This window comes from Oncorhynchus masou, chromosome 6, assembly GCF_036934945.1.
Source record: "Oncorhynchus masou masou isolate Uvic2021 chromosome 6, UVic_Omas_1.1, whole genome shotgun sequence".
Taxonomy (NCBI): Eukaryota; Metazoa; Chordata; class Actinopteri; order Salmoniformes; family Salmonidae; genus Oncorhynchus; species Oncorhynchus masou.
Genome location: NC_088217.1, coordinates 74,867,324 through 74,891,323, shown reverse-complemented (window position 1 = coordinate 74,891,323; position 24,000 = coordinate 74,867,324). Strand labels below are relative to the sequence as shown.

The 24,000-nt window shown below is 49.2% G+C and overlaps 1 protein-coding gene across 1 annotated transcript in view; it reads right to left on the bottom strand.

Annotated features, from left to right (window-relative positions):
• LOC135542623 (sodium channel protein type 2 subunit alpha-like) overlaps positions 1-24,000 on the bottom strand; it is a 45,912-nt gene that overhangs the window by 13,000 nt on the left and 8,912 nt on the right. The window contains exons 6-17 of the mRNA XM_064969730.1: positions 22,549-22,640; positions 19,036-19,317; positions 11,203-11,266; positions 10,187-10,328; positions 8,031-8,237; positions 6,975-7,238; positions 6,415-6,756; positions 6,038-6,167; positions 5,517-5,755; positions 4,651-4,824; positions 4,034-4,390; positions 3,252-3,797 (exon numbers count right to left, since the gene is read on the bottom strand). Coding sequence (XP_064825802.1) covers positions 3,252-3,797; positions 4,034-4,390; positions 4,651-4,824; positions 5,517-5,755; positions 6,038-6,167; positions 6,415-6,756; positions 6,975-7,238; positions 8,031-8,237; positions 10,187-10,328; positions 11,203-11,266; positions 19,036-19,317; positions 22,549-22,640 — 2,839 coding nt within the window. The remainder of the gene's footprint in view (positions 1-3,251; positions 3,798-4,033; positions 4,391-4,650; positions 4,825-5,516; positions 5,756-6,037; positions 6,168-6,414; positions 6,757-6,974; positions 7,239-8,030; positions 8,238-10,186; positions 10,329-11,202; positions 11,267-19,035; positions 19,318-22,548; positions 22,641-24,000) is intronic.

The window sequence follows — 24,000 nt, the reverse complement described above, 5'->3', positions numbered from 1 at the left end:
CATTCTACCTCTCCCTCTCACACATTCTACCTCTCCCTCTGTCTCTCACACATTCTACCTCTCCCTCTGTCTCACACACATTCTACCTCTCCCTCTGTCTCTCACACATTCTACCTCTCCCTCTGTCTCACACACATTCTACCTCTCCCTCTGTCTCACACACATTCTACCTCTCCCTCTCTCACACATTCTACCTCTCGCTCTGTCTCTCACACATTCTACCTCTCCCTCTGTCTCACACACATTCTACCTCTCCCTCTGTCTCTCACACATTCTACCTCTCCCTCTGTCTCACACACATTCTACCTCTCCCTCTGTCTCACACACATTCTACCTCTCCCTCTCTCACACATTCTACCTCTCGCTCTGTCTCTCACACATTCTACCTCTCCCTCTGTCTCACACACATTCTACCTCTCCCTCTGTCTCTCACACATTCTACCTCTCCCTCTGTCTCACACACATTCGACCTCTCCCTCTGTCTCTCACACATTCTACCTCTCCCTCTGTCTCACACACATTCTACCTCTCCCTCTGTCTCTCACACATTCTACCTCTCCCTCTGTCTCACACATTCTACCTCTCCCTCTGTCTCACACATTCTCCCTCTCCCTCTGTCTCACACATTCTCCCTCTCCCTCTGTCTCTCACACATTCTACCTCCCTCTGTCTCACACACATTCTACCTCTCCCTCTCACACATTCTACCTCTCCCTCTGTCTCTCACACATTCTACCTCTCCCTCTGTCTCACACACATTCTACCTCTCCCTCTCTCACACATTCTACCTCTCCCTCTGTCTCTCACACATTCTACCTCTCCCTCTGTCTCACACACATTCTACCTCTCCCTCTGTCTCTCACACATTCTACCTCTCCCTCTGTCTCTCACACATTCTACCTCCCTCTGTCTTACACACATTCTACCTCTCCCTCTCACACATTCTACCTCTCCCTCTGTCTCTCACACATTCTACCTCTCCCTCTGTCTCACACACATTCTACCTCTCCCTCTGTCTCATACATTTTCTCATCCGGCTTGCTTCCGTCCTTTCCGTCTCGCCCCCTCTCTCTACTCTTTCACACATCTTCTCCTTCTCTCTCTTTCCCAGTCTCTCTCCCTGCCATCTCTCTCTCTCTCTTTGTTCAGGGTGAAGGCTATATATAAATTGAGGGTGCCCTCCTGCCATGCCTTAGGAAGGCAATATGTAATTTGTGTCTTGATTTCAATTGTTTGCTATAATTGCTGTATCAGTATGGTATGGCTGACAATATGCCACCACTAATCTACCAGGGGTTCAAAGAGACTAATATTCAGACTCCAAAACATTCGCTAGATCTGCACAGGGAGAAAATGTAACCCTTGTGATCTTAACCTACAGTACTTTGGGCAAAATTCATGAATTTAATCTTTGTCTCTTCCTCTCCTCATTTTCTCTCTTCATCAATTCTCTGTTATTTTTTTTCCAATCTTGGGGTGTACAATGTGAATCACCTCCAAAATCAATACAAACCAAGCAAGGAAATCAAAAACAAGTCACATGACTCCACCTACCAATGGGAAAAGTGGGTGCAGCTCATTCATAATGGTGTGGAAAGTACAAAAAAGCCTGATGATCAAATTAGAAATAAAAAATGAGATAAAATACAAAGCAGGTGGGGAGGGGTTTATTCAGGCAGAGAACGAAAAAAAAGGCAATCCATTGAAACAAATGCAGGACAAGTATTGGTTGGTTCTGGTACATGGCATAGGCAGTCCTCATGGTTAGTGCTATGTAGAATAAAATGGTCTTACAAGTCTCCTCTCTCTCACTGACAACCTTGTGAGCGTCTGTAACACAGCTGCAATAACAAACGGTGGGTTAAGCAAGGTAATGTGATACAACCATGAGCCAGCACATAATGTACAGTACAACCTCTATGTCTGTAACACAGCTGCAATAACAAACGGTGGGTTAAGCAAGGTAATGTGATACAACCATGAGCCAGCACATAATGTACAGTACAACCTCTATGTCTGTTTTCAACAGCTGCCAGGCACATAGCGACACAGGTTATCAGCGTCCACACACATCCATGAGCCTCCACACACATCCATGAGCCTCCACACACATCCATGAGCCTCAACACACATCCATGAGTATACTCAGTCAACCAGATAACACACACATCAGCCCATTATAGATATCTAATGAAAACATCCAGAAACGAGCTGCTACTTGCGCCATAGGCCATTCTGACTCATTATCTGTAGTGACTGTACTGTCGTCTTATGTAATGCCATTGTTTTGACGCTTAGGGCTTTATAAAAGTACACTACAGCTCCCTGGATAGTGGACGAGGCTCGAAAGACATGATGCAATGACTCAATGAGTCAGCAAAATATCTAGTTGGTAACTGCCTCTGGAAAGTCTGGACTTCTCAGATTCTATCCATTGATGTGTAGTGGTAAAAAAAGAATAGCTGAACAAAGTAACGCTGCCTATATTTCCAACGCATTTTTCCTCTTTAGGTGGGTAAACGCCTGGCGAGATGAAAAGGTGTGTGAACGCCTGGCGAGATGAAAAGGTGTGTGAACGCCGATTATGTCCCTTCCACTTCACCACTGATTCTGTTTACAGATCTACGTCAAACACAGCAGACCTTGGTCAAATACATATGACAAAAACGCTGAAATACCATAGAGTTGCGCTGTATTTAGCTTGCCTGACAAAATGGAACCAATGGTACAGTCCCAAAAGTGTAAACCAATGGAATAGTCCAACATTTGTAATCCAATAAGCCTTGTTCAACCCTCCTGATCACCTGAGCTTACATTCCGTTTCACTACACATGACATGAAACGGGAGCACACACGGTTAGTTCTGGTTCACAAGGCTAGTAAACCAATGGAACAGTCTCAATAGTGTTAAATAATGGAATCATCCCAAAAGTGTAAACCAATGGAATTGTCCCAAAAGTGTAAACCAATGGAATAGTCCCAAAAGTGCCCACTCTGCTTAAGGTCAAGCTAAATCACGGCACCTCCAGTATTTGGCATAGTGTATTTGACCCAGATGTGACACACAGACATCACTCAAAGCTAACACAGACACCACTCAAAACTAACACAGACACCACTCAAAACTAACACAGACACCACTCAAAACTAACACAGACACCACTCAAAGATACCACAATTAAAAGATGTGATGTGACTGTGCTCGTTTCTACTGAACAGAGCAGCACAGGGTCTCTGGTCAAACCTCTTACCTCTTTGCTGCCCATTGACATTTCCTCGGAGGCTGAGTCGCTGCTGAAGTCCTCTGTGATAGCGGTCTCAAAGTCTGACTCGCACACCGCGATGGGCACACTCACCGTCAGGCTGGGGTTGTGGATGAACGACATGTAGTTGCACTCCTCCTTCGGGTAATTCTCCGTACTATCTCCTAGCCCCACCCCCAACCCCCCTCCGGGCCGCCCGTTCCCCTCCTTCAGATAGACCCCACTCGGATCTTTACTGATCTCGACCAACGTGTGATTTGAGATGCAGTTGCCCCCCTTGCCGTTGTTGGAGCTGTGGAGCTCGTCCAGGGGCTTGCCCTCCTCCAGTGACCCCTCCTTGTCCCCTTTGGTTGCTCCGTCTCCGAGGAACAGGCTCTGAATGACCTGGCGGATGGTCACCTTAACCCAGGCCACGCCCCTCTGGATGCGGCCCACAGCGATCTGCAGGTTGTTCATCTCGCTGTCGTCATCTGTGGCCGCCAGGTTGTCGGCGCTAAAGGAGCTGAGCAGCAAGGCCAGGAACAGATTCAGGACCTGCAGAGACAGAGGGATGAAAGGACCAGGAGGGAGGAGAGTTGGAGTCTGATCTGGGTTCAGTTGTTAATTTGGAGATTCAGGTCAAATTGAAAATTGCATTTCACATGAATATGGCAATGCTTAAAACATATCTGCTGTCCCAGATATTGACCACAAAAAGATTCATCACAAGTACAGTGATACCATCCATAGGGGATTCTGGGATATACAATGACGACAGTACAACCACCTACCACCAGGTTCCCTATAACCATGACCATCAGGAAGACGATGAGACACATGCTCTGGCCAGCCACCTCCATACAGTCCCACATGGTCTCGATCCACTCCCCGCACAGCACCCGGAACACGATGAGGAAGGAGTGGAAGAAGTCGTGCATGTGCCACCGGGGCAGTGTGCAGTCTGTAGAGATCTTACACACACACTCCTTGTAGCTCTTGCCGAACAGCTGCATGCCCACCACGGCGAAGATGAACACGATGATGGCTAGGACCAGTGTCAAGTTACCCAGCGCTCCCACCGAGTTACCGATGATCTTGATCAGCATGTTCAGGGTGGGCCAAGACTTGGCCAGTTTGAACACCCTCAACTGTTGACAAGAAGAATCACATCAGGAGTTCATTGTGTTGTCCCCGGTTGTGACTAGGGTATTAATATCTAGCGAGCATCAATCAACAAAGGATGAAGATGAATATTAGCACTGTATCAAGGAGTACGTAAAGGAAAGGGCATCTGTCATTCCGCTAAGGAATAGTTATGTCTCCCGTAGAAATGTGTCAACTAGAATGTACACAGTCTGCTCTGACAGGGTCGACTCGGGAGAAACTGGTGTCAGAAGTGGGATCTCACCAATCGGAAAGAGCGGAGCACAGACAGGCCCTCTACATTGGCCAGGCCGAGCTCCATCAGACTCAGACTGACGATGATGCCGTCAAATATGTTCCATCCCTGTTGAAAGTAGTAGTAGGGGTCCAGAGCGATTAGCTTGAAACACATCTCAGCCGTGAAGATGCCGGTGAACACCTACACAGAGACAGAGGCAGTAGTTAGATTTGAGCACGGTTAGACACACTTCCATAGACTGAGTGTTAATGGTTGTGTGGGTGGTGTGTGGGTTAAGCTTGGCTAGCCATACTTATTTTGGACCTATGGATAGTGGATAGATGTACATCGTTGTATACAGTTTCAATAGTATGTGGCCAACTTGGTGGCGGAATCTTCTAAAATAGACTTAGACAATGAAACTGTGAAAAATAACAGATTGGGGATTTGGAAGGTGCCACGTGTGACTTTGAGGAGAAGCTATATCAGGCCCAAGAGATTTTCCTTACAAATTCATTAGACGTGAAAAAAGCAGCAGCGGACATTTCGGAACTCTTATCCTCCAGACCTGTACATCCAGGAATGGATCTCTATCATTTGTAACTGTTTCTGATGTATGTATTGTGAAGTATTGTTCAATAGATGTACTATGTAAGGCATTTATTCATCTGTGTTTCTATTTCACGATTCATTTTGACATATGCTATCAGATTGCTGAGTAAATGGTTTGGGAGTAAAAAAAATATCTAAATATATACGATGCATTGTATGAAGAAAAAAAATATACAATTAGAAATGGCCTTTAGGGGAGAAAACCACCCCAGTAACAGCTTTAACAGCTTGATATTTCGATAAAGCCTTGCAAGTTTACCTCAATAATGTCGAACACTTACCAAGTTCCCAACAGAGAGGACGTGGTTGAACTCCGTGGTCATGGGATAATGTTCCATGGCCATGAACAGGGTGTTGAGAACGATGCAGACGGTGATGGCCAGGTCCACGAAGGGGTCCATCACCACCGTGTTGACCATCCCCTTGAAACTCAACCACATAGGACAGCAGTCCCAGATCAGATAGGTGTTGGCAAACTTATACCAGCATGGGGGACACTTCTGCCTGGACTCTTCAAGCTCTGGAAAGGGTTAAAACAGACACATTTTAGTGACACTTTCTAATGTCATTTCCCCTCCTTTTTAAAAAAACTATTTAGTCATTTAGCAGACGCTCTTCTTCAGAGCGACTTACAGGAGCAATTAGGGTTAAGTGCCTTGCTCAAGGGCACATCGACGGGGCACAAACAGATTCTTCACCGTCGACTCAAATAAAGGTTGTTGTAGGCTATGGGTCTTCAAGATGTTTGGTTCATCGGTCTAGTATTATAACATATTATTTGAGAACTTGGTGTGACACCAACCCTCCATGGTGTTGGTGAGGATACTGGCCACACTCATAGCTCTGGCTCTGGCTGGCTCATCTAGGTAGGCCATGGAAGCCTGGCGAGACCTCCTCTTCTTCAGCCTCATCTCAGAGTCAGTGGTCGTCCCCTGGAGACAAAGAAACATCTGGAAGAGTTATTCAGTGTATGGATTAGGTGGCCTGTAAGGGACCATAAACATGACTATACCATCTATGTTGGGTTCACTTCAAATAGTATTTATTTTCTGTCAAATACTTTAGATGGGCAATGGAACCAATAGAATAATCCCAAAAGTACAAACCCGTGTCATCTGGCTCAACCAAAAGAAAAGTAATACTATTTGGAGCCTGGACTGATTAAAAACTATAGCTCACCTCAGGCAGGAGCAGTCCTACAGGCGAGGTGGGCACCGAGGTCCCTCCCACTAGCGAGACGACGCCATTACAATCCACGGTGCAGTGCATCTTGCCGTTGGCGGGCAGCAGGACGCGCTGAGGGGCCAGGCTAGTCTGACTGACTGTGCTGGAGCGGCGCTCGCCACGGCAAGGCACGAACAGGGAGCCGCGGCGGCTGTCGGTGTCCTCGAACGTGCTCTGCTCGTCGTCGGCGAAGTCGTTATCGGAGACCACGTCGCGGGCGCGGCCTCGGAAGCTAAACAGGCTAGCTCGGCTGTTCCTCCTCGGGGAGAAGAGGGAGCCGCGGATACTGAGGAGAGACTGGTGGAAGGGGAGAAGGAGGAGAGAGAGAGAAAGGTATCAGTACTGAGAAAGACGAGGAGGATGGAGGTGATAGAGACGATGAAACAGAAGAAGGGAGATCAACATGATTGGAGTGGCTCAGAGGACACTCTGCCCAGTGGAGTGATGAGGAAGATGATGGTAATGAGGACAATGGTGACTAAGACAATGGCCCTTTCCCCTCACTGTGTACTCGCCTGGTTGGGTGAGGAGCATCTCTTCTCGTAGGACAGCCGGTTGGCATCTATCGAAAACCGGAAGCTTAACCTCTTGATACTGTCCTCCGACTCGGACTTGTGGAACTTCTCGTGCTCGCCCCTCTCTTTTCTCTTCTTCTGACGGTTCATTCTCTCCTTGGCGCTCTTGGAGCTGAGTTTGGAGGTCCCTGAGGAGGCTTCTGAGGAGGGCCCCCCTCTCCCGCTGTACTCTCCGTGGCTCTCTGTGGTTGCTGCCGCGGCAACCTGCCAGCCAATCACACACAAGCACAGTTGTCACGGCAACCGGCACCCGTCTTTGGTGGACAGAGCACAGAGCAGAGCAGCAGGCAGCACAAATACCCAAATCAACTTCAAAGAACTTCTAAAAATGGAGGCCTGTGTTTTGTCCCACAAACGGACTGTTTTCTTAACGAAACTGGCAAAGACTAAAAGGTTATCTGTTCCAGAAGCAAGTGAACAACCCAATTGCTCTTTGAAATAATAACAAGCCCTGTATAACCTGAATCCCTGTGGATTCAATTACAACAACAAAAAGCATGGGATACAACATCAAACATTTTTCAAAAGCAACATTGTACTCGGTATATAAAATCTTTGTGATATCCATGTTTTTGTTATTATTGCATTGCTGGACTATTGGTCAAGCTGTTATTGTAAATAAGAAATGATGTGTAGCAGATGGAACCTCCCTCCCTCCACGGAACCTAATACTGTACTACCAATACTGCACAGAGTAATTATTCCTTCTTTATCTACCTCTTGTTTCCATAGTAATGGAGCACCATTGTCTGTAGAAGCTTGACACCAAGCAAGCACCAAGACATACTTATGTAAGAGAGAATTATGGACTTGAGAGAGGAAGGGCAAAAGAGGGCAGGGGAGGGGAAGACAGAGGAAGACAGGGAGGACTTTGGCTGCATGCATCCACTACTGTGTCGTCGCTCTGGATAAGACGGCCTGCGTAATGACTCGAATGCAAATGATTAAAAAGTCAACCTCCGCAATGCAAATGCACAAGCAGAAATCAGCCAATACCAATGCCTCCTCCTGTTGTCTCTTGAGCTGCTCCAGCATGGCCTGGAACTCCTCCTCCTTCTGGGCTGCCTCCTCTATGGTGGCCTGGTTCTGCTCGTCGTAGGCCATGGCCACCACAGCCAGGATCAGGTTGACCAGGTAGAAGGAACCCAGGAAGATCACCAACACAAAGAACATCATGTAGGGCTTCCCCGCCGCTCGCAGGGTCTAAGAGGGAGGGAGAGAGAGAGGGACGACGGGGGGAGAGAGAGGGGGAGGGGGAGAATGGAGGGAGGGGGAGGGAGGGGGAGGGAGAGAGAGAGGGACGGTGGAGTTAGAGAGAGGGGGAGGGGGAGAATGGAGGGAGGGGGAGGGGGGGGGGAGGGGAGAGAGAGGGGGAGGGGGAGAATGGAGGGAGGGGGAGGGAGAGAGAGAGAGAGGGACGGTGGAGTTAGAGAGAGAGAGGGGGGGGGGGAGAATGGAGGGAGGGGGGGGAGAGAGAGAGGGACGGTGGAGTTAGAGAGAGGGGGAGGGGGAGAATGGAGGGAGGGGGAGGGAGAGAGAGAGGGACGGTGGAGTTAGAGAGAGGGGGAGGGGGAGAATGGAGGGAGGGGGGAGGGAGAGAGAGAGGGACGGTGGAGTTAGAGAGAGGGGGAGGGGGAGAATGGAGGGAGGGGGGGAGGGAGAGAGAGAGGGACGGTGGAGTTAGAGAGAGGGGGAGGGGGAGAATGGAGGGAGGGGGAGGGAGGGGGAGGGAGAGGGACGGTGGAGTTAGAGAGGGGGGGGAGGGGGAGAATGGAGGGAGGGGGAGGGAGGGGGAGGGAGAGGGACGGTGGAGTTAGAGAGAGGGGGAGGGGGAGAATGGAGGGAGGGGGAGGGAGAGAGAGAGAGGGACGGTGGAGTTAGAGAGAGGGGGAGGGGGAGAATGGAGGGAGGGGGAGGGAGAAGGACGGTGGAGTTAGAGAGAGGGGGGAGGGGGAGAATGGAGGGAGGGGGAGGGAGAGAGAGAGAGGGACGGTGGAGGGAGAGGAGAGAGAGAGAGAGAGAGAGAGAGAGAGAGAGAGGGACGGTAGAGGGAGAGAGAGGGGGAGGGGGGAGAATGGAGGGAGGGGGAGGGAGAGAGAGAGAGGGACGGTGGGAGAGAGAGAGAGAGAGAGAGAGAGAGAGAGAGAGAGAGAGAGAGAGGGACGGTAGAGGGAGAGAGAGAGAGAGAGAGAGAGAGAGAGAGAGAGAGAGAGAGAGGGACGGTAGAGAGAGAGAGAGAGAGAGAGAGAGAGAGAGAGAGAGAGAGAGAGAGAGGGACGGTAGAGGGAGAGAGAGAGAGAGAGGGACGGTGGAGTTAGAGAGAGGGGGAGGGGGAGAATGGGAGGGAGGGGGAGGGAGAGAGAGAGGGACGGTGGAGTTAGAGAGAGGGGGGAGGGGGAGAATGGAGGGAGGGGGAGGGAGAGAGAGAGAGAGAGACGGTGGAGTTAGAGAGAGGGGGGAGGGGGGAGAATGGAGGGAGGGGGGGAGAGAGAGAGAGGGACGGTGGAGTTAGAGAGAGGGGGGAGGGGGAGAATGGAGGGAGGGGGAGGGAGAGAGAGAGAGAGGGACGGTGGAGTTAGAGAGAGGGGGGAGGGGGAGAATGGAGGGAGGGGGAGGGAGAGAGAGAGAGAGAGAGAGAGAGAGGGACGGTAGAGGGAGAGAGAGAGAGAGAGAGAGAGAAGAAAAGAGGGAGAGAGTGATAAGGAGGTAGGTAGGGAAGGGAAAGAGGGAGGGGAGGGAGCGGGGAAAGAGGGATAGAGGGAGAGAAGGATAGAGGTAGGGGAGGGAGAGAAGGATAGAGGGAGGGGAGGGAGAGAAGGATAGAGGGAGGGGAGGGAGAGAGGGAGGGATAGAGGGAGAGAGGGATAGAGGGAGGGGAGGGAGAGAGGGAGAGAGAGAGGGGGAAAGAGGGAGGGATAGAGGGAGGGGAGGGAGAGAGGGATAGAGGGAGGGGAGGGAGAGAAGGATAGAGGGAGGGGAGGTAGAGAAGGATAGAGGGAGGGGAGGGAGATAGAGAATTGTTTTCATTATATGTATTTTATTTTCTTTACCAGTATTCCTGGTAAATGATAAAGCACTAAAAGGGGATCAAGTATATCAGATCAGCAAACAGTGAGCGGACATTTTGTTTCTAACGAATAGCTTTGGCCCACCTGTTGGTAGAGGTTTTCCCAGAAGTCCTGGGTCATGAGTCTGAACAGGGACAGGAAGGCCCAGCCAAACGAGTCGAAGCTTGTGTAGTCGTAGTCTGGGTTCCTGCCTGCCTTAATGCACGTGAATCCCTCTGGGCACAGCCTGTGGTGAAGACCCCCATACACAACACACAGGTCAGCAAACATGTGATGGTCACTAAACCACAACTACAAGCCACTTGTACAGTACAGAGCGATACAGTGGATACTTACCATGTCCACTGAGCAGCATTGGTTTTAACTGCACTTACACTGAATGTGATTTCATGTTCTAGGATCAGCCTGACTACATTAACACTATCCACTGTAAGTAGCACCTGTTTCTATTCCACCGACTTGACTGCATCAAATGATTCAATTCTGCTGAAATAGTATAGTCCTCTCCACTCTCTTTTATTTTCACCAAGTTCTCTATTCTAGTTAGCATGTCTTCATGCTTACAATGCACACTAATAACTTGATATTAAACTGATTAGGGCAGAAGGCCGAGTAAACACCTTACTCTGCTGATCTTAACCGGCGTCCGGTCAAAGTCAATTAAAGCACCTGGTTTTCCGAGCAGTCTTTCTAATTATTAGGACATGTAAACAACTTCATTGGCGTTCCAGCTGTGAGTCTGGTCTTTGTATGTACCAGCACGTACATACTGAAAGTACGCATCTTACAAATGTTTTTCACAAACAAACTTCATATGTCCAAACTCAATCAAATAGTCTTTGCAAAAATAACATGTTGTAAAAACATTTATTTGGATTGCTGATTTTACAATGTGTCCATTTAAACATGATTATTAGGTAAATCGCTCTTCTTGCAGAGCATGTTAAAGGTTTTAATCAAACTATTATATTCATCTGACAGTGTACAACAAACATATTTAGTGTGCGCATGTAATTGTGCTCAGTAACTCCGTATGCGTGTTGAGGCTGGGTTGGTGAATGTAATTGGCTATGTAAATAAAGGATGTTGTCAAGTCTCACCCGGCTCCACTGCCATTCCCACAGAGGAGGGCGTCCCTGCGGTTCAGGAGGTAATAGTAATTACCTACAAGGAAGAACAGAGAGAGGAACAATCAGTCAATATGTTGAGGAGCGCTCGAGGAAAGGAGGGAGGCAGGCAGGGAGGAAAGAGAGGAGGGTGGCAGACAGGGAGGAAAGAGAGGAGGGAGGCAGGCAGGGAGGGAGGAAAGAGAGGAGGGAGGCAGGCAGGGAGGGAGGAAAGAGAGGAGGGAGGCAGGCAGGGAGGGAGGAAAGAGAGGAGGGTGGCAGACAGGGAGGGAGGAAAGAGAGGAGGGAGGCAGGCAGGGAGGGAGGAAAGAAAGAGAGGAGGGAGGCAGGCAGGGAGGGAGGAAAGAGGGAGGAGGGAGGCAGGCAGGGAGGGAGGAAAGAGAGGAGGGAGGCAGGCAGGGAGGGAGGAAAGAGAGGAGGGAGGCAGGCAGGGAGGGAGGAAAGAGAGGAGGGAGGCAGGCAGGGAGGGAGGAAAGAGAGGAGGGTGGCAGACAGGGAGGAAAGAGAGGAGGGTGGCAGACAGGGAGGAAAGAGAGGAGGGTGGCAGACAGGGAGGAGAGAGAGGAGGGTGGCAGACAGGGAGGAAAGAGAGGAGGGTGGCAGACAGGGAGGAGAGAGAGGAGGGTGGCAGACAGGGAGGAGAGAGAGGAGGGTGGCAGACAGGGAGGAAAGGGAGGAGGGTGGCAGGCAGGGAGGGAGGAAAGAGAGGAGGGTGGCAGGGAGGAAAGAGAGGGGGGCAGGCAGGGAGGGAGGAAAGAGAGGAGGGTGGCAGACAGGGAGGAAAGAGAGGAGGGAGGCAGGCAGGGAGGGAGGAAAGAGAGGAGGGTGGCAGACAGGGAGGAAAGAGAGGAGGGGGCAGACATGGAGGAAAGAGAGGAGGGCAGGCAGGCAGGGAGGGAGGAAAGAGAGGAGGGTGGCAGACAGGGAGGAAAGAGAGGAGGGCAGGCAGGCAGGGAGGGAGGAAAGAGAGGAGGGTGGCAGACAGGGAGGAAAGAGAGGAGGGGGGCAGACATGGAGGAAAGAGAGGAGGGCAGGCAGGCAGGGAGGGAGGAAAGAGAGGAGGGTGGCAGACAGGGAGGAAAGAGAGGAGGGCAGGCAGGCAGGGGGGGACGGAAAGGGAGGAGGGTGGCAGACAGGGAGGAAAGGGAGGAGGGAGGCAGGGAGGAGATAGAGGAGGGAGGCAGGGAGGAGAGAGAGGAGGGATGCAGGCAGGGAGGAGAGAGGGGAGGGAGGCAGGCAGGGAGGGAGGAAAGGGAGGAGGGAGGCAGGGAGGGAGGAAAGGGAGGAGGGAGGCAGGGAGGGAGGAAAGAGAGGAGGGAGGCAGGGAGGGAGGAAAGGGAGGAGGGAGGAGGCAGGCAGGGAGGGAGGAAAGAGAGGAGGGAGGCAGGCAGGGAGGAAAGAGAGGAGGGAGGCAGGCAGGGAGGAAAGAGAGGAGGGAGGCAGGCAGGGAGGAAGGAGAGGAGGGAGGCAGACAGGGAGGAAAAAGAGAGGAGGGAGGCAGGCAGGGAGGAAAGAGAGGAGGGAGGCAGGCAGGGAGGGAGGAAAGGGAGGAGGGTGGCAGACAGGGAGGAAAGAGAGGAGGGTGGCAGACAGGGAGGAAAGAGAGGAGGGAGGCAGGCAGGGAGGGAGGAAAGAGAGGAGGGTGGCAGACAGGGAGGAAAGAGAGGAGGGGGGCAGACATGGAGGAAAGAGAGGAGGGCAGGCAGGCAGGGAGGGAGGAAAGAGAGGAGGGTGGCAGACAGGGAGGAAAGAGAGGAGGGGGCAGACATGGAGGAAAGAGAGGAGGGCAGGCAGGGAGGGGAGGAGGCAGAAAGAGAGGAGGGTGGCAGACAGGGAGGAAAGAGAGGAGGGCAGGCAGGCAGGGAGGAAAGAGAGGAGGGTGGCAGACAGGGAGGAAAGAGAGGAGGGCAGGCAGGCAGGGGGGGACGGAAAGGGAGGAGGGTGGCAGACAGGGAGGAAAGGGAGGAGGGAGGCAGGAGGGGGAGGAGATAGAGGAGGGAGGCAGGGAGGAGAGAGAGGAGGGATGCAGGCAGGGAGGAGAGAGAGGAGAGGGGAGGCAGGCAGGGGAGGGAGGAAAGGGAGGGAGGGGGAGGCAGGGAGGGAGGAAAGGGGGAGGAGGGAGGCAGGGAGGGAGGAAAGAGAGGAGGGAGGCAGGGAGGGAGGAAAGGGAGGGAGGAGGGAGGCAGGGAGGAGATAGAGGAGGGAGGCAGGGGGGGAGGAGAGAGAGGAGGGAGGCAGGCAGGGAGGGAGAGGGAGGGGAGGGAGGCAGGCAGGGAGGGAGGAAGGGAGGGAGGGAGGGAGGGGCAGGGAGGGAGGAAAGGGAGGGAGGGAGGCAGGGAGGGAGGAAAGGGAGAGGAGGGAGGCAGGGAGGGAGGAAAGGGAGGAGGGAGGCAGGGAGGGAGGAAAGAGAGGAGGGAGGCAGGCAGGGAGGAAAGAGAGGAGGGAGGCAGGCAGGGAGGAAAGAGAGGAGGGAGGCAGGCAGGGAGGAAGGAGAGGAGGGAGGCAGGCAGGGAGGAAAGAGAGGAAGGAGGCAGGCAGGGAGGAAAGGAGAGGAGGGAGGCAGACAGGGAGGAGGAAAGAGAGGAGGGGAGGAGGCAGGCAGGGAGGAAAGAGAGGGAGGGAGGCAGGGAGGGAGGAAAGGGAGGAGGGAGGCAGGGAGGGAGGAAAGAGAGGAGGGAGGCAGGCAGGGAGGAAAGAGAGGAGGGAGGCAGGCAGGGAGGAAAGAGAGGAGGCAGGCAGGCAGGGAGGAAAGAGAGGAGGGTGGCAGACAGGGAGGAAAGAGAGGAGGGAGGCAGGGAGGGAGGAAGGCAGGGAGGAGGGAGGAAGGCAGGGAGGGAGGAAAGTGAGGAGGGAGGCAGACATGGAGGAAAGAGAGGAGGGAGGCAGGCAGGGAGGAAAGAGAGGAGGGAGGGAGGAGAGAGAGGATGGAGGCAGGGAGGAGAGAGAGGATGGAGGCAGGGAGGCAGGGAGGAAAGGGAGGAGGGAGGCAGGGAGGGAGGAAAGAGAGGAGGGAGGCAGACAGGGAGGAAGAGGAAGGGAGAGGAGGAGGGAGGAGGATAGAGGAGGGAGGCAGGGAGGAGAGAGAGGAGGGAGGCAGGGAGGAGAGAGAGGAGGGATGAAGGGAGGAGAGAGAGGAGGGAGGCAGGCAGGGAGGAGAGAGGGGAGGGAGGCAGGCAGGGAGGAAAGAGAGGAGGGAGGCAGGCAGGGAGGAGAGAGAGGAGGGAAGCAGACAGGGAGGAGAGAGAGGAGGGAGGCAGACGGGGAGGAGAGAGAGGAGGGAGGAAGGCAGGGAGGAAAGAGAGGAGGGAGGCAGGCAGGGAGGAAAGAGAGTTGGGAGGCAGACAGGGAGGAAAGAGAGGAGGGAGGCAGACAGGGAGGAAAGAGAGGAGGGAGGCAGACAGGAAGGAAAGAGAGGAGGGAGGCAGGGAGGAGAGAGAGGAGGGAGGCAGGGAGGAGAGAGAGGAGGGAGGCAGCGAGGAGGGAGGAGAGAGAGAGGGAGGGAGCAGATAGAGGAGGGAGGCAGGGAGGAGAGAGAGGAGGGAGGCAGGCAGGGAGGAAAGAGAGGAGGGTGGCTTGAAACTGGATTAGAAGGTTTGAAATTGAGCAAATAATGTTAATGGGTTTTCAAACTTGTACAGTATTCTGATTAATGAATTAAGCAAACAATCTGCTGTGGCTCTGTATTGAGTGAAATAAACAAAATCACCTGATTAAAATAATTGTTATTATCATTATATATGACAAAAAGGGGGGTGCAACTGAATATTAGGAAGGTGTCCTTAATATAAACTGAACAAATATATAAACGCAACATGTCCTATGGTCTTATGTTTCATGAGCTGAAAACAAAAGATCCCAGAAATGTTCCATATGCACAAAAACCTTATTTCTATAAAATTGTGTGCACACATTTATTACATCCCTGTTAGTGAGTATTTCTCCTTTGTCAAGATAATCCATCCACCTGACAGGTGTGACATATCAAGAAGCTGATTAAACAGCATGATCATTACACAGGTGCACCTTGTGCTGGGGACAATAAAAGGCCACTCTAAAATGTGCACTTGTGTTACACAACGCCACAGATGTATCAAGTTTTGAGGGAGTGTGCAATTGGCATGCTGCTTACAGGAATGTCTACCAGCGCTGTTGCCAGAGAATTTAATGTTAATTTCTCTACCATAAGCCGCCTTCAACGTCATTTTAGAGAATTTGGCAGTATGTCCAACCGGCCTCAACCGCAGACCTCGTGTAAACTTCTTCACCTGCGGGATCGTCTGAGACCAGCCTCTCAGACTGCTGATGAAACTGAGGAGTATTTCTGTCCGTAATAAAACCCTTTTGTGGGGAAAAACTAATTCTGATTGGTTGGGCCTGGCTCCCAAGTGGTTGGGCCTACGCCCTCCCATGGCTGCGCTCCTGCCCAATCATGTGGAATCCATAGATAAGGGCCTAATTCAGTAAAATCATAGAAATTGTCACGTTGCTTTTATATTTTTGTTTAGTATATGTATGTGTGTATATATATACATATATATATACACACACACATACACACACACTGAGTGTACAAAAGTGTACAAAACATGTACAAAACCTTAAGGACACATTCCTAATGTTGAGTTGCAACCCCCTTTGCCCTCAGAACAGCCTCAGTTTGTCGGGGCACAGACTCGACAAGTTCAACGGCACTTACATATGTTGTCTTTTTAATTAACCTTCTGAATAGCACACATATACAAGCTATGTCTCAATTGTCTCAAGGCTTAAATATGTCTCCTCCCCTTCATCTAAACTGATTGAGGTGACATTAATAAGGGCGTTAGCTTTCACCTGGATTTACCTGGTCAGTCTATGACATGGAAAGAGCAGATATCCTTAATGTTTTATACACTCAATGTGTGTGTGTGTGTTTATACAGTTGAAGTCGGAAGTTTACATACACTTAGGTTGGAGTCATTAAAACTTGTTTTTCAACCAATTTTTCCAACAATTGTTTAAAGATCGATTATTTCACTTATAATTCACTGTATCACACTTCCAGTGGGTCAGAAGTTTACATCCACTAAGTTGACTATGCCTTTAAACAGCTTGGAAATTTCCAGAAAATCATGTCATGGCTTTAGAGGCTTCTGATGGGCTAATTGACATCATTAGCCTATCATCCTTGGGAGAAATTTCCAAATGCCTTAAGGAACCACGTTCATCTGTACAAACAATAGTACACAAGTATAAACACCATGGGACCACGCAGCTGTCACACCGCTCAGGAAGGAGACACGTTCTGTCTCCTCGGAATGAACGTACTTCGGTGCGAAAAGAGCAAATCAATCCCAGAACAACAGCAAAGCACCTTGTGAAGATACTGGAGGAAACAGGTACAAAAGTATCTATATCCACAGTAAAACGAGTCCTACATTGACATAACCTGAAAGGCCGCTCAGCAAGGAAGAAGCCACTGCTCCGAAACTGCCATAAAAAAAAGCCAGACTACGGTTTGCAACTGCACATGGGGACAAAGATCGTACTTTTTGGAGAAATGTCCTCTGGTCTGATGAAACAAAAATAGAACTGTTTGGCCATAATGACCATTGTTATGTTTGGAGGAAAAAGGGGGAGGCTTGCAAGCCGAAGAACACCATCCCAACCATGAAGCACGGGGGTGGCAGCATCATGTTGTGGTGGTGCTTTGCTGCAGGAGGGACTGGTGCACTTCACAAAATAGATGGCCTCATGAGGAAGGCAAATTATGTGGATACATTGAAGCAACATCTCAAGACATCAGTCAGGAAGTTAAAGCTTGGTTGCAAATGGACAATGACCCCAAGAATACTTCCAAAGTTGTGGCAAGATGGCTTAAGGACAAAAAAGTCAATGTATTGAAGTGGCCATCACAAAGCCCTGACCTCAATCCTGTCGACGATTTGTGGGCAGAACTGAAAAAGCGTGTGCGAGCAAGGAGGCCTACAAAACTGACTCAGTTACACCAGCTCTGTCAGGAGGAATGGGCCAAAATTCACCCAAATTATTGTGGGAAACTTGTGGAAGGCTACCCTGTCACGCCCTGACCTTTGTTTTCTTTAATATTTTGGTTAGGTCAGGGTGTGACAAGGGTGGTTGGTTTAGTTTTTGTATTGTCTAGGTGTTTTTGTCCTGTCTAGGGTTTTAGTATATCTATGTTTTTTTTGTATGTCTAGGTATATGTAGGTCTATGGTGGCCTGAATTGGTCACCAATCAGATGCAGCTGTTTATCGTTGTCGCTGATTGGGGATCCTATTTAGGTTGGCATTTTCCATTTTGGTTTTGTGAGTTATTGTCTGTGTAGTTGCATGTCAGCACTCGTGTTTATAGCGGCACGTTTGTTTAGTGGTCTTCGTTTAAATAACGAAGAATGTATTCATCCCACGCGGTGCCTTGGTCTCCTCATTACAATGAACGTGACACACCCGAAACATTTGACCCAAGTTAAACCAGTTCAAGGCAATGCTTTCAAATACTAATTGAGTGTAAACTTCTGACCCACTGGGAATGTGATAAAATAAATAAAAGCTGAAATAAATCATCCTCTCTACTATTATTCTGACCCACTGGGAATGTGATGAAAGAAATAAAAGTTTAAATAAATCATCCTCTACTATTATTCTGACATTTCACATTCTTAAAATAAAGTGGTGATCCTAATTGACCTAAGACATGGAATCTTTACTAGGATTACGTGTCAGGAATTGTTAAAAACTGAGTTTAAATGTATTTGGCTAAGGTGTATTTAAACTTCCGACTTCAACTGTATATTTATATATCGTGCAGAGGTAATAACTCCAATAATATCTCATCATGACCATGACTGGAACACTATGGACCGAGGAGGACCACTTCATACCCACTACTGTGGGTGAATGATAGATTGTTGTCAATAAATAATTCACAAAAACAAAGGACGAAAGGAGTAAGTAAACATTAAATTATACAAGGATATCAATTATTCAAACCAATGTACCCCCTGAGACTGGAGGTCAATGAGACATATACTGTCTGTTTGGCAGTGTACCAACAGCTTAGGGGTAGAGGACAGAGAGATGTCCAGGAGAGTTTGACCCTGTGACCTTCTGGCCTTGAATACTAAAAACTGCTGGCTGCAGAGAGATGGAGAGGCTTACTGGAACTCTCACCCAGCTAACTGCTACACCTCCTTCCCAGACCTCTGTGACTCACATCCTCCATTACTCTCTCCATCTTTCCCATCTCTCACTCAAATAGATTTATTTGCATGACATTGCATCAGTTCCATCGTCATTTCCCCCTGTTTTCTCTATCTTCTCTCCCCCGCTCTCTCTCTATCTTTGTAAATCCATTTCCTCTTTATCCTTAGACCATTTTCCCTCTACCCTTTCTCTCTTCTTCATTTATCTCCTCCTCTGTTTCCACCTTGTCCCCTCTCTCCCCATGACATCAGTGTCATATGTTGCTGTTCTGGTCTGTGTGCCCACCTGCCTGTCCGTCTGCCGCGCCCAACCAGCGGCCAGTGACAGCCTCCTCTCTCTCTCTTTCTCTCATAATGTGCCTGTTTTCTCACACACAGACAGGGTGTAGGAGGGGATGGGGGGTGGAGGGGGTTTGCCACAATTCCCCACCAATCACTGACACTCTTTATCACGCTGCTTCACAGAAAGTGGGCAGGGCTGTCTGCTTTTATTTCACGGAATAGGAAGTCTGTCTGAGTAGTGTGACTCAGATACTGTCTGAGGTAGAGAACTTGACCCTCATTACCCCAGTGCCCCTGGAGACAAAACAAGCACTTAGCTTACTCTCATCGTTGATGTACTCAGTCCAGTTTACGGAGCGAGTGACGTTGAAATCAGCGCCATTGAAATCAGTTCCATTTATGTTTGGAGTTCCCAGAGTTCTGTTCAGGTGGTTGTCGGGGATCGTGTCATTGACGAGGTTGCGGATACACTTCTGCCTCAGGTTTCCCATGAAGAGCTGCAGGCCAATCAGGGCGAAGACGCTGAGACAGAAAACGGTGAGGATCATGACGTCGGAGAGCTTCTTGACCGACTGGATCAGAGCGCCCACGATGGTCTTTAGTCCTGCAAGGCAGGGACGACACGCAGTCCTGGTTACCAGCTCCAACTGGTTAATAGAACATATACATAATACAGTATAGAAATATAGTATAGAAATGCTAAGGTATATAGGAATGCTTCAGCCCCCAATGATAGCTAGCAAGCAGCATAGGAGATCCATATGTCAAGTTTCTGTATGGCATTCATACAGGAGCCAGTTGAGGTATAGACTGATCATTTCTTTTCATGGATCTCTCCAGAGATGGTGTTGTTGGTGTTAAGATTACCCAGTTCATAACACACTCAGATTAACCCCTAGCAAACTGTCTACACAGAAAGTCTGTTTGTTGATAATCAAATTCTCTTTCTGAATAGACTCAGATCACTACAGATATCGTAACATATTCATATCATTACTGAGTGATCTGAACAGCAATGTAATAATGACGTAATGGACAAATTGCGATCATTCATTTTGATAGGGACCAAGTGTGTTGGGGTTTTAGTGATGCAAAGCAGATGCTAAGCTACAGGACTGTTTTTCTAGCACAGATTGGAATATGTTCTGGGATTCTTCCGATGGCATTGAGGAGTATACCACATCAGTCACTGGCTTCATCAATAAGCGCATCAATGACGTCGTACCCACAGTGACTGTACGTACATACCCCAACCAGAAGCCATGTATTACAGGCAACATCCGCACTGAGCTAAAGGGTAGAGCTGCCGCTTACAAGAAGCGGGACTCTAACCCGGAAGCTTATAAGAAATCCCGCTATGCCCTCCGAAGAAACCATCAAACAAGCAAAGTGTCAATACAGGACTAAGATCTAATCATAATACTCTGGCTACGACACTCGTCGGATGTGGCAGGGCTTGCAAACTATTACACACTACAAAGGGAAGCCCAGCCGAGAGCTGTCCAGTGACACGAGCCTACCAGACAAGCTAAATTACTTCTAAGCTCGCTTCGAGGCAAGTAACACTGAAACATGCATGAGCGCATCAGCTGTTCCAGACGACTGTGTGATCACGCTCTCCGCAGCCGACGTAAGACCTTTAATCAGGTCAACAATCACAAGGCCGCAGGGCCAGACGGATTACCAGGACGTGTACTCCGAGCATACGCTGATCAACTGGCAAGTGTCTTCACTGTCATTTTCAAACTCTCCCTATCCAAAACTGCATGTTTCAAGCAGACCACCATAGTCCCTGTGCCCAAGAACACTAAGGTAACTTGCCTAAATGACTACCAACCCGCAGCACTCATGTCTGTAGCCATGAAGTGCTTTGAAAGGCTGGTCATGGCTCACATCAACACCATTATCCCAGAAACCCTAGACCCACTCCAATTTGCATACCACCCCAACAGATACACAAATGATGCAATCTCACTGCCCTTTCACACCTGGACAAAAGGAACACCTATGTGAGAATGCTATTCATTGACTACAGCTCAGCGTTAAACACCATAGTGCCCTCGAAGCTCATCTCAAAGCTAAGGACCCTGGGACTAAACACCTCCCTCTGCAACTGGATCCTGGACTTCCTGACAGGCCGCCCCCAGGTGGTAAGGGTAGGTAACAACACATCCGCCATGCTGATCCTCAACACGGTGGCCCCTCAGGGGTGCGTGCTCAGTCCCCTCCTGTACTCCCTGTTCACTCATGACTGCACGGCCAGGCATGACTCCAACACCATCAATAAGTTTGCAGATGACACAACAGGGGTAGGCCTGATTGCTGACAATGACGAGACAGCCTATAGGGAGGAGGTCAGAGACCTGGCCGTGTGGTGCCAGGACAACAACCTCTCCCTCAACATGATCAAGACAAAGGAGTTGATTGTGGACTACAGGAAAAGGAGGGCCGAGCACAAACATATCACCAACAAACTAACAAGGTCAAAGCACACCAAGACAGTTGTGAAGAGGGCACGACAAAACCTATTCCCCCTCAATACACTGAAAAGATTTGGCAAGGGTTCTCAGATCTTCAAAAGGTTCTACAGCTGCACCATCAAGAGCATCCTGATGGGTTGCATCACTGCCTGGTACGGCAATTTCTCGGCCTCCGACTGCAAGGCACTACAGAGGGTAGTGCACACGGCCCAGTACATCACTGGGGCCAAGCTTCCTGTTCTCCAGGACCTCTATACCAGGTGGTGTCAGAGGAAGGCCCTAAAAATTGTCAAAGACTCCAGCCACCCTAGTCATAGACTGTTTTCTCTGCTACTGCACGGCAAGCGGTACCATAGTGCCAAGTCTAGGTCCAAGAGGCTTCTAAACAGCTTCTACCCTCAAGACATAAGACTCCTAAACATCTAGTCAAATGGCTACCCAGAATATTTGCATTGCCCCCCCCTCCCTCTTTTACACTGCTGCTACTCTCTGTTATTATCTATGCATAGTCACTTTAATAACTCTGCCCATATGTATATTACCTCAATAACCTGGACTAACCGGTGCCCCCGCACATTGACTCTGTACCGGTACCCCCTGTATATAGCCTCATTATTATTATCTTTCTGCTGCTCTTTAATTATTTGGTATTTTTCTTAAAACTGCATTGTTGGTTAGGGTCTTGTAAGTAAGCATTTCACTGTAAGGTCTACCTGTTGTATTTGGCACATGTGACAAATAACATTAGATTTGATTCGATTTGATTTTAAATCGGGCTGATGTCGGTTGAGGTTAGCGACCCCCACTAATCAGGGGGTCAATGATGTGATTGGTTGGTCCATGAAACCGAGAGATGACAACTTTGTGAAAGTGTGTGTCATGGCATTGCCTAGCATCACTCTAGTACAACCCTATTCAAAAACCACCATACACAGTGAACAAGACATACATGCAACTTAGAACAAGGACAGAGGGGGAACCCTAGACACAAATGCTCACCACACAAATTGGAATTTTTGCAATGTCTCATGCATAAAAAAGCAAACAAATAATAAATATTCTAACTAATTTCCCCAAAGGGCAAGATAACAAAGAAAGAGAATTACAGGAAGAAAGTGAAAGTAACGTCATGTGTCTAAAAGCATGGAATCTTTTCCATCTCGATGGAGTGGGCCCAGATTCCTTCTTTTACTGGCCTGTGGAAAGGCAGCGTGACAGAGGCAACAATGCTAGGCTAAGCTAACGTGAGATGAGCAGTTACTGTATCTCAGATGGAGCGAATTAGCCATTAGCCGTTAGCTTATAGCCTTGTTGCTAGCATTTAAGCATTTAACCTCTGACCTGGGCTCTCTCACCTGGGATGACTGATATAGTTTTGAGGGCTCGGAGAACCCTGAAGGTTCTGAGGGCCGAGACATTACCCAGGTCCACAAACTCTGTCACATATCTGTAAGGGAAGGCAGCAGGGGGAGGTTTGGGGGAGGGAGGAGGAGCGAGGGAAGGAAGGGGGAAGTCACACAAACGGACAGGACAGACACAATGACAACACAAGGGGTTGGGGGGGTGGGGGGGGAGGTCGACAAACGTCACAAACAAAAGACATCTTGGCTGACGGGTGAGAGAGCAGACACAGGTTCTTACCTGGGATGACCGAGATAGTTTTCAAAGCTCGCAATACTCTGAAAGTGCGCAGAGCTGAAACATTGCCTAGGTTTACAAACTCTGTTACATACCTGCAGGATTAAATGCACAGTTAAAAATCACCATTGTACCCTGACATACTTGCAAATGCACACACACACACACACACACACACAGGTACAAACGCAGGTACACACATACGCGGATATGAATACACCAAGTACACACTTTCACAGTAGAATTCATTCGATCAAATGCACTACACCATAAACATAGGAGTACATTAGATATCACACATACAGTATATACGTTTCAAGAAAGATCATTTAAAGATAACAATTTTATTTAGTAAATGTAGTTAATGGATTCTTTTCATTTTGAAGAGAGATTCAAATGTAATGAATTGATGAACCTTTGTTAAAGTAAAAATAGAAACGTAACAAACTAAGGTTGTGCCATTAGATTAGGGGTGGGGTCGCGAGAACAACATAAACAGGGTCCCCGGTCTAGAGCGTTGAGTGTGGTGACACTGCTCTAACCTCTGTGTCCTGACAGACCTGACAGACCTCTGTGTCCACACTTTTAAAACCAGTCCTTCCAGTTACATGGCAGAAGTAGAATATACACTGACTGTACAAACATCAAGGACACCTGCTCTCTCCATGACATAGATTGAACAGGTGATTCCAGGTATAAAGTTCGGATCCCTTATTGATGTCACTTGTTAAATCCACTTCAGTCAGTGTAGATGAAGGGGAGGAGACAGGTTAGAGAAAGATGTTTAAGCCTCGAGACAATTGAGACATGGATTGGGTATGTGTGCCATTCAGACGGTGAATGGGCGAGACAAAATAAGTGCCTTTGAATGGGGTATGGTAGTAGGTGCCAGGCACACCGGTTTGTGTCAAGAACTGCAATGCTGCTGGGTTTTCCACGCTCAACATGGGCTAGCATTTTGAGCGTGGGTGGGGGTGGGGGGACTGAAGATGTTCCTCATGTTTGGTATAGTCAGTGTATATTGATATTTGGATTAGTGACATGAGTAGCAGTTTTGTAGTGAAGTGTTATATTAATGATATTTATTTGAATCTACGCTGGTGAGGAGGAATACAGACATCAGTCCTAGGTAATAATGCATCAATGCCTCATAATATCCTATTCTATTG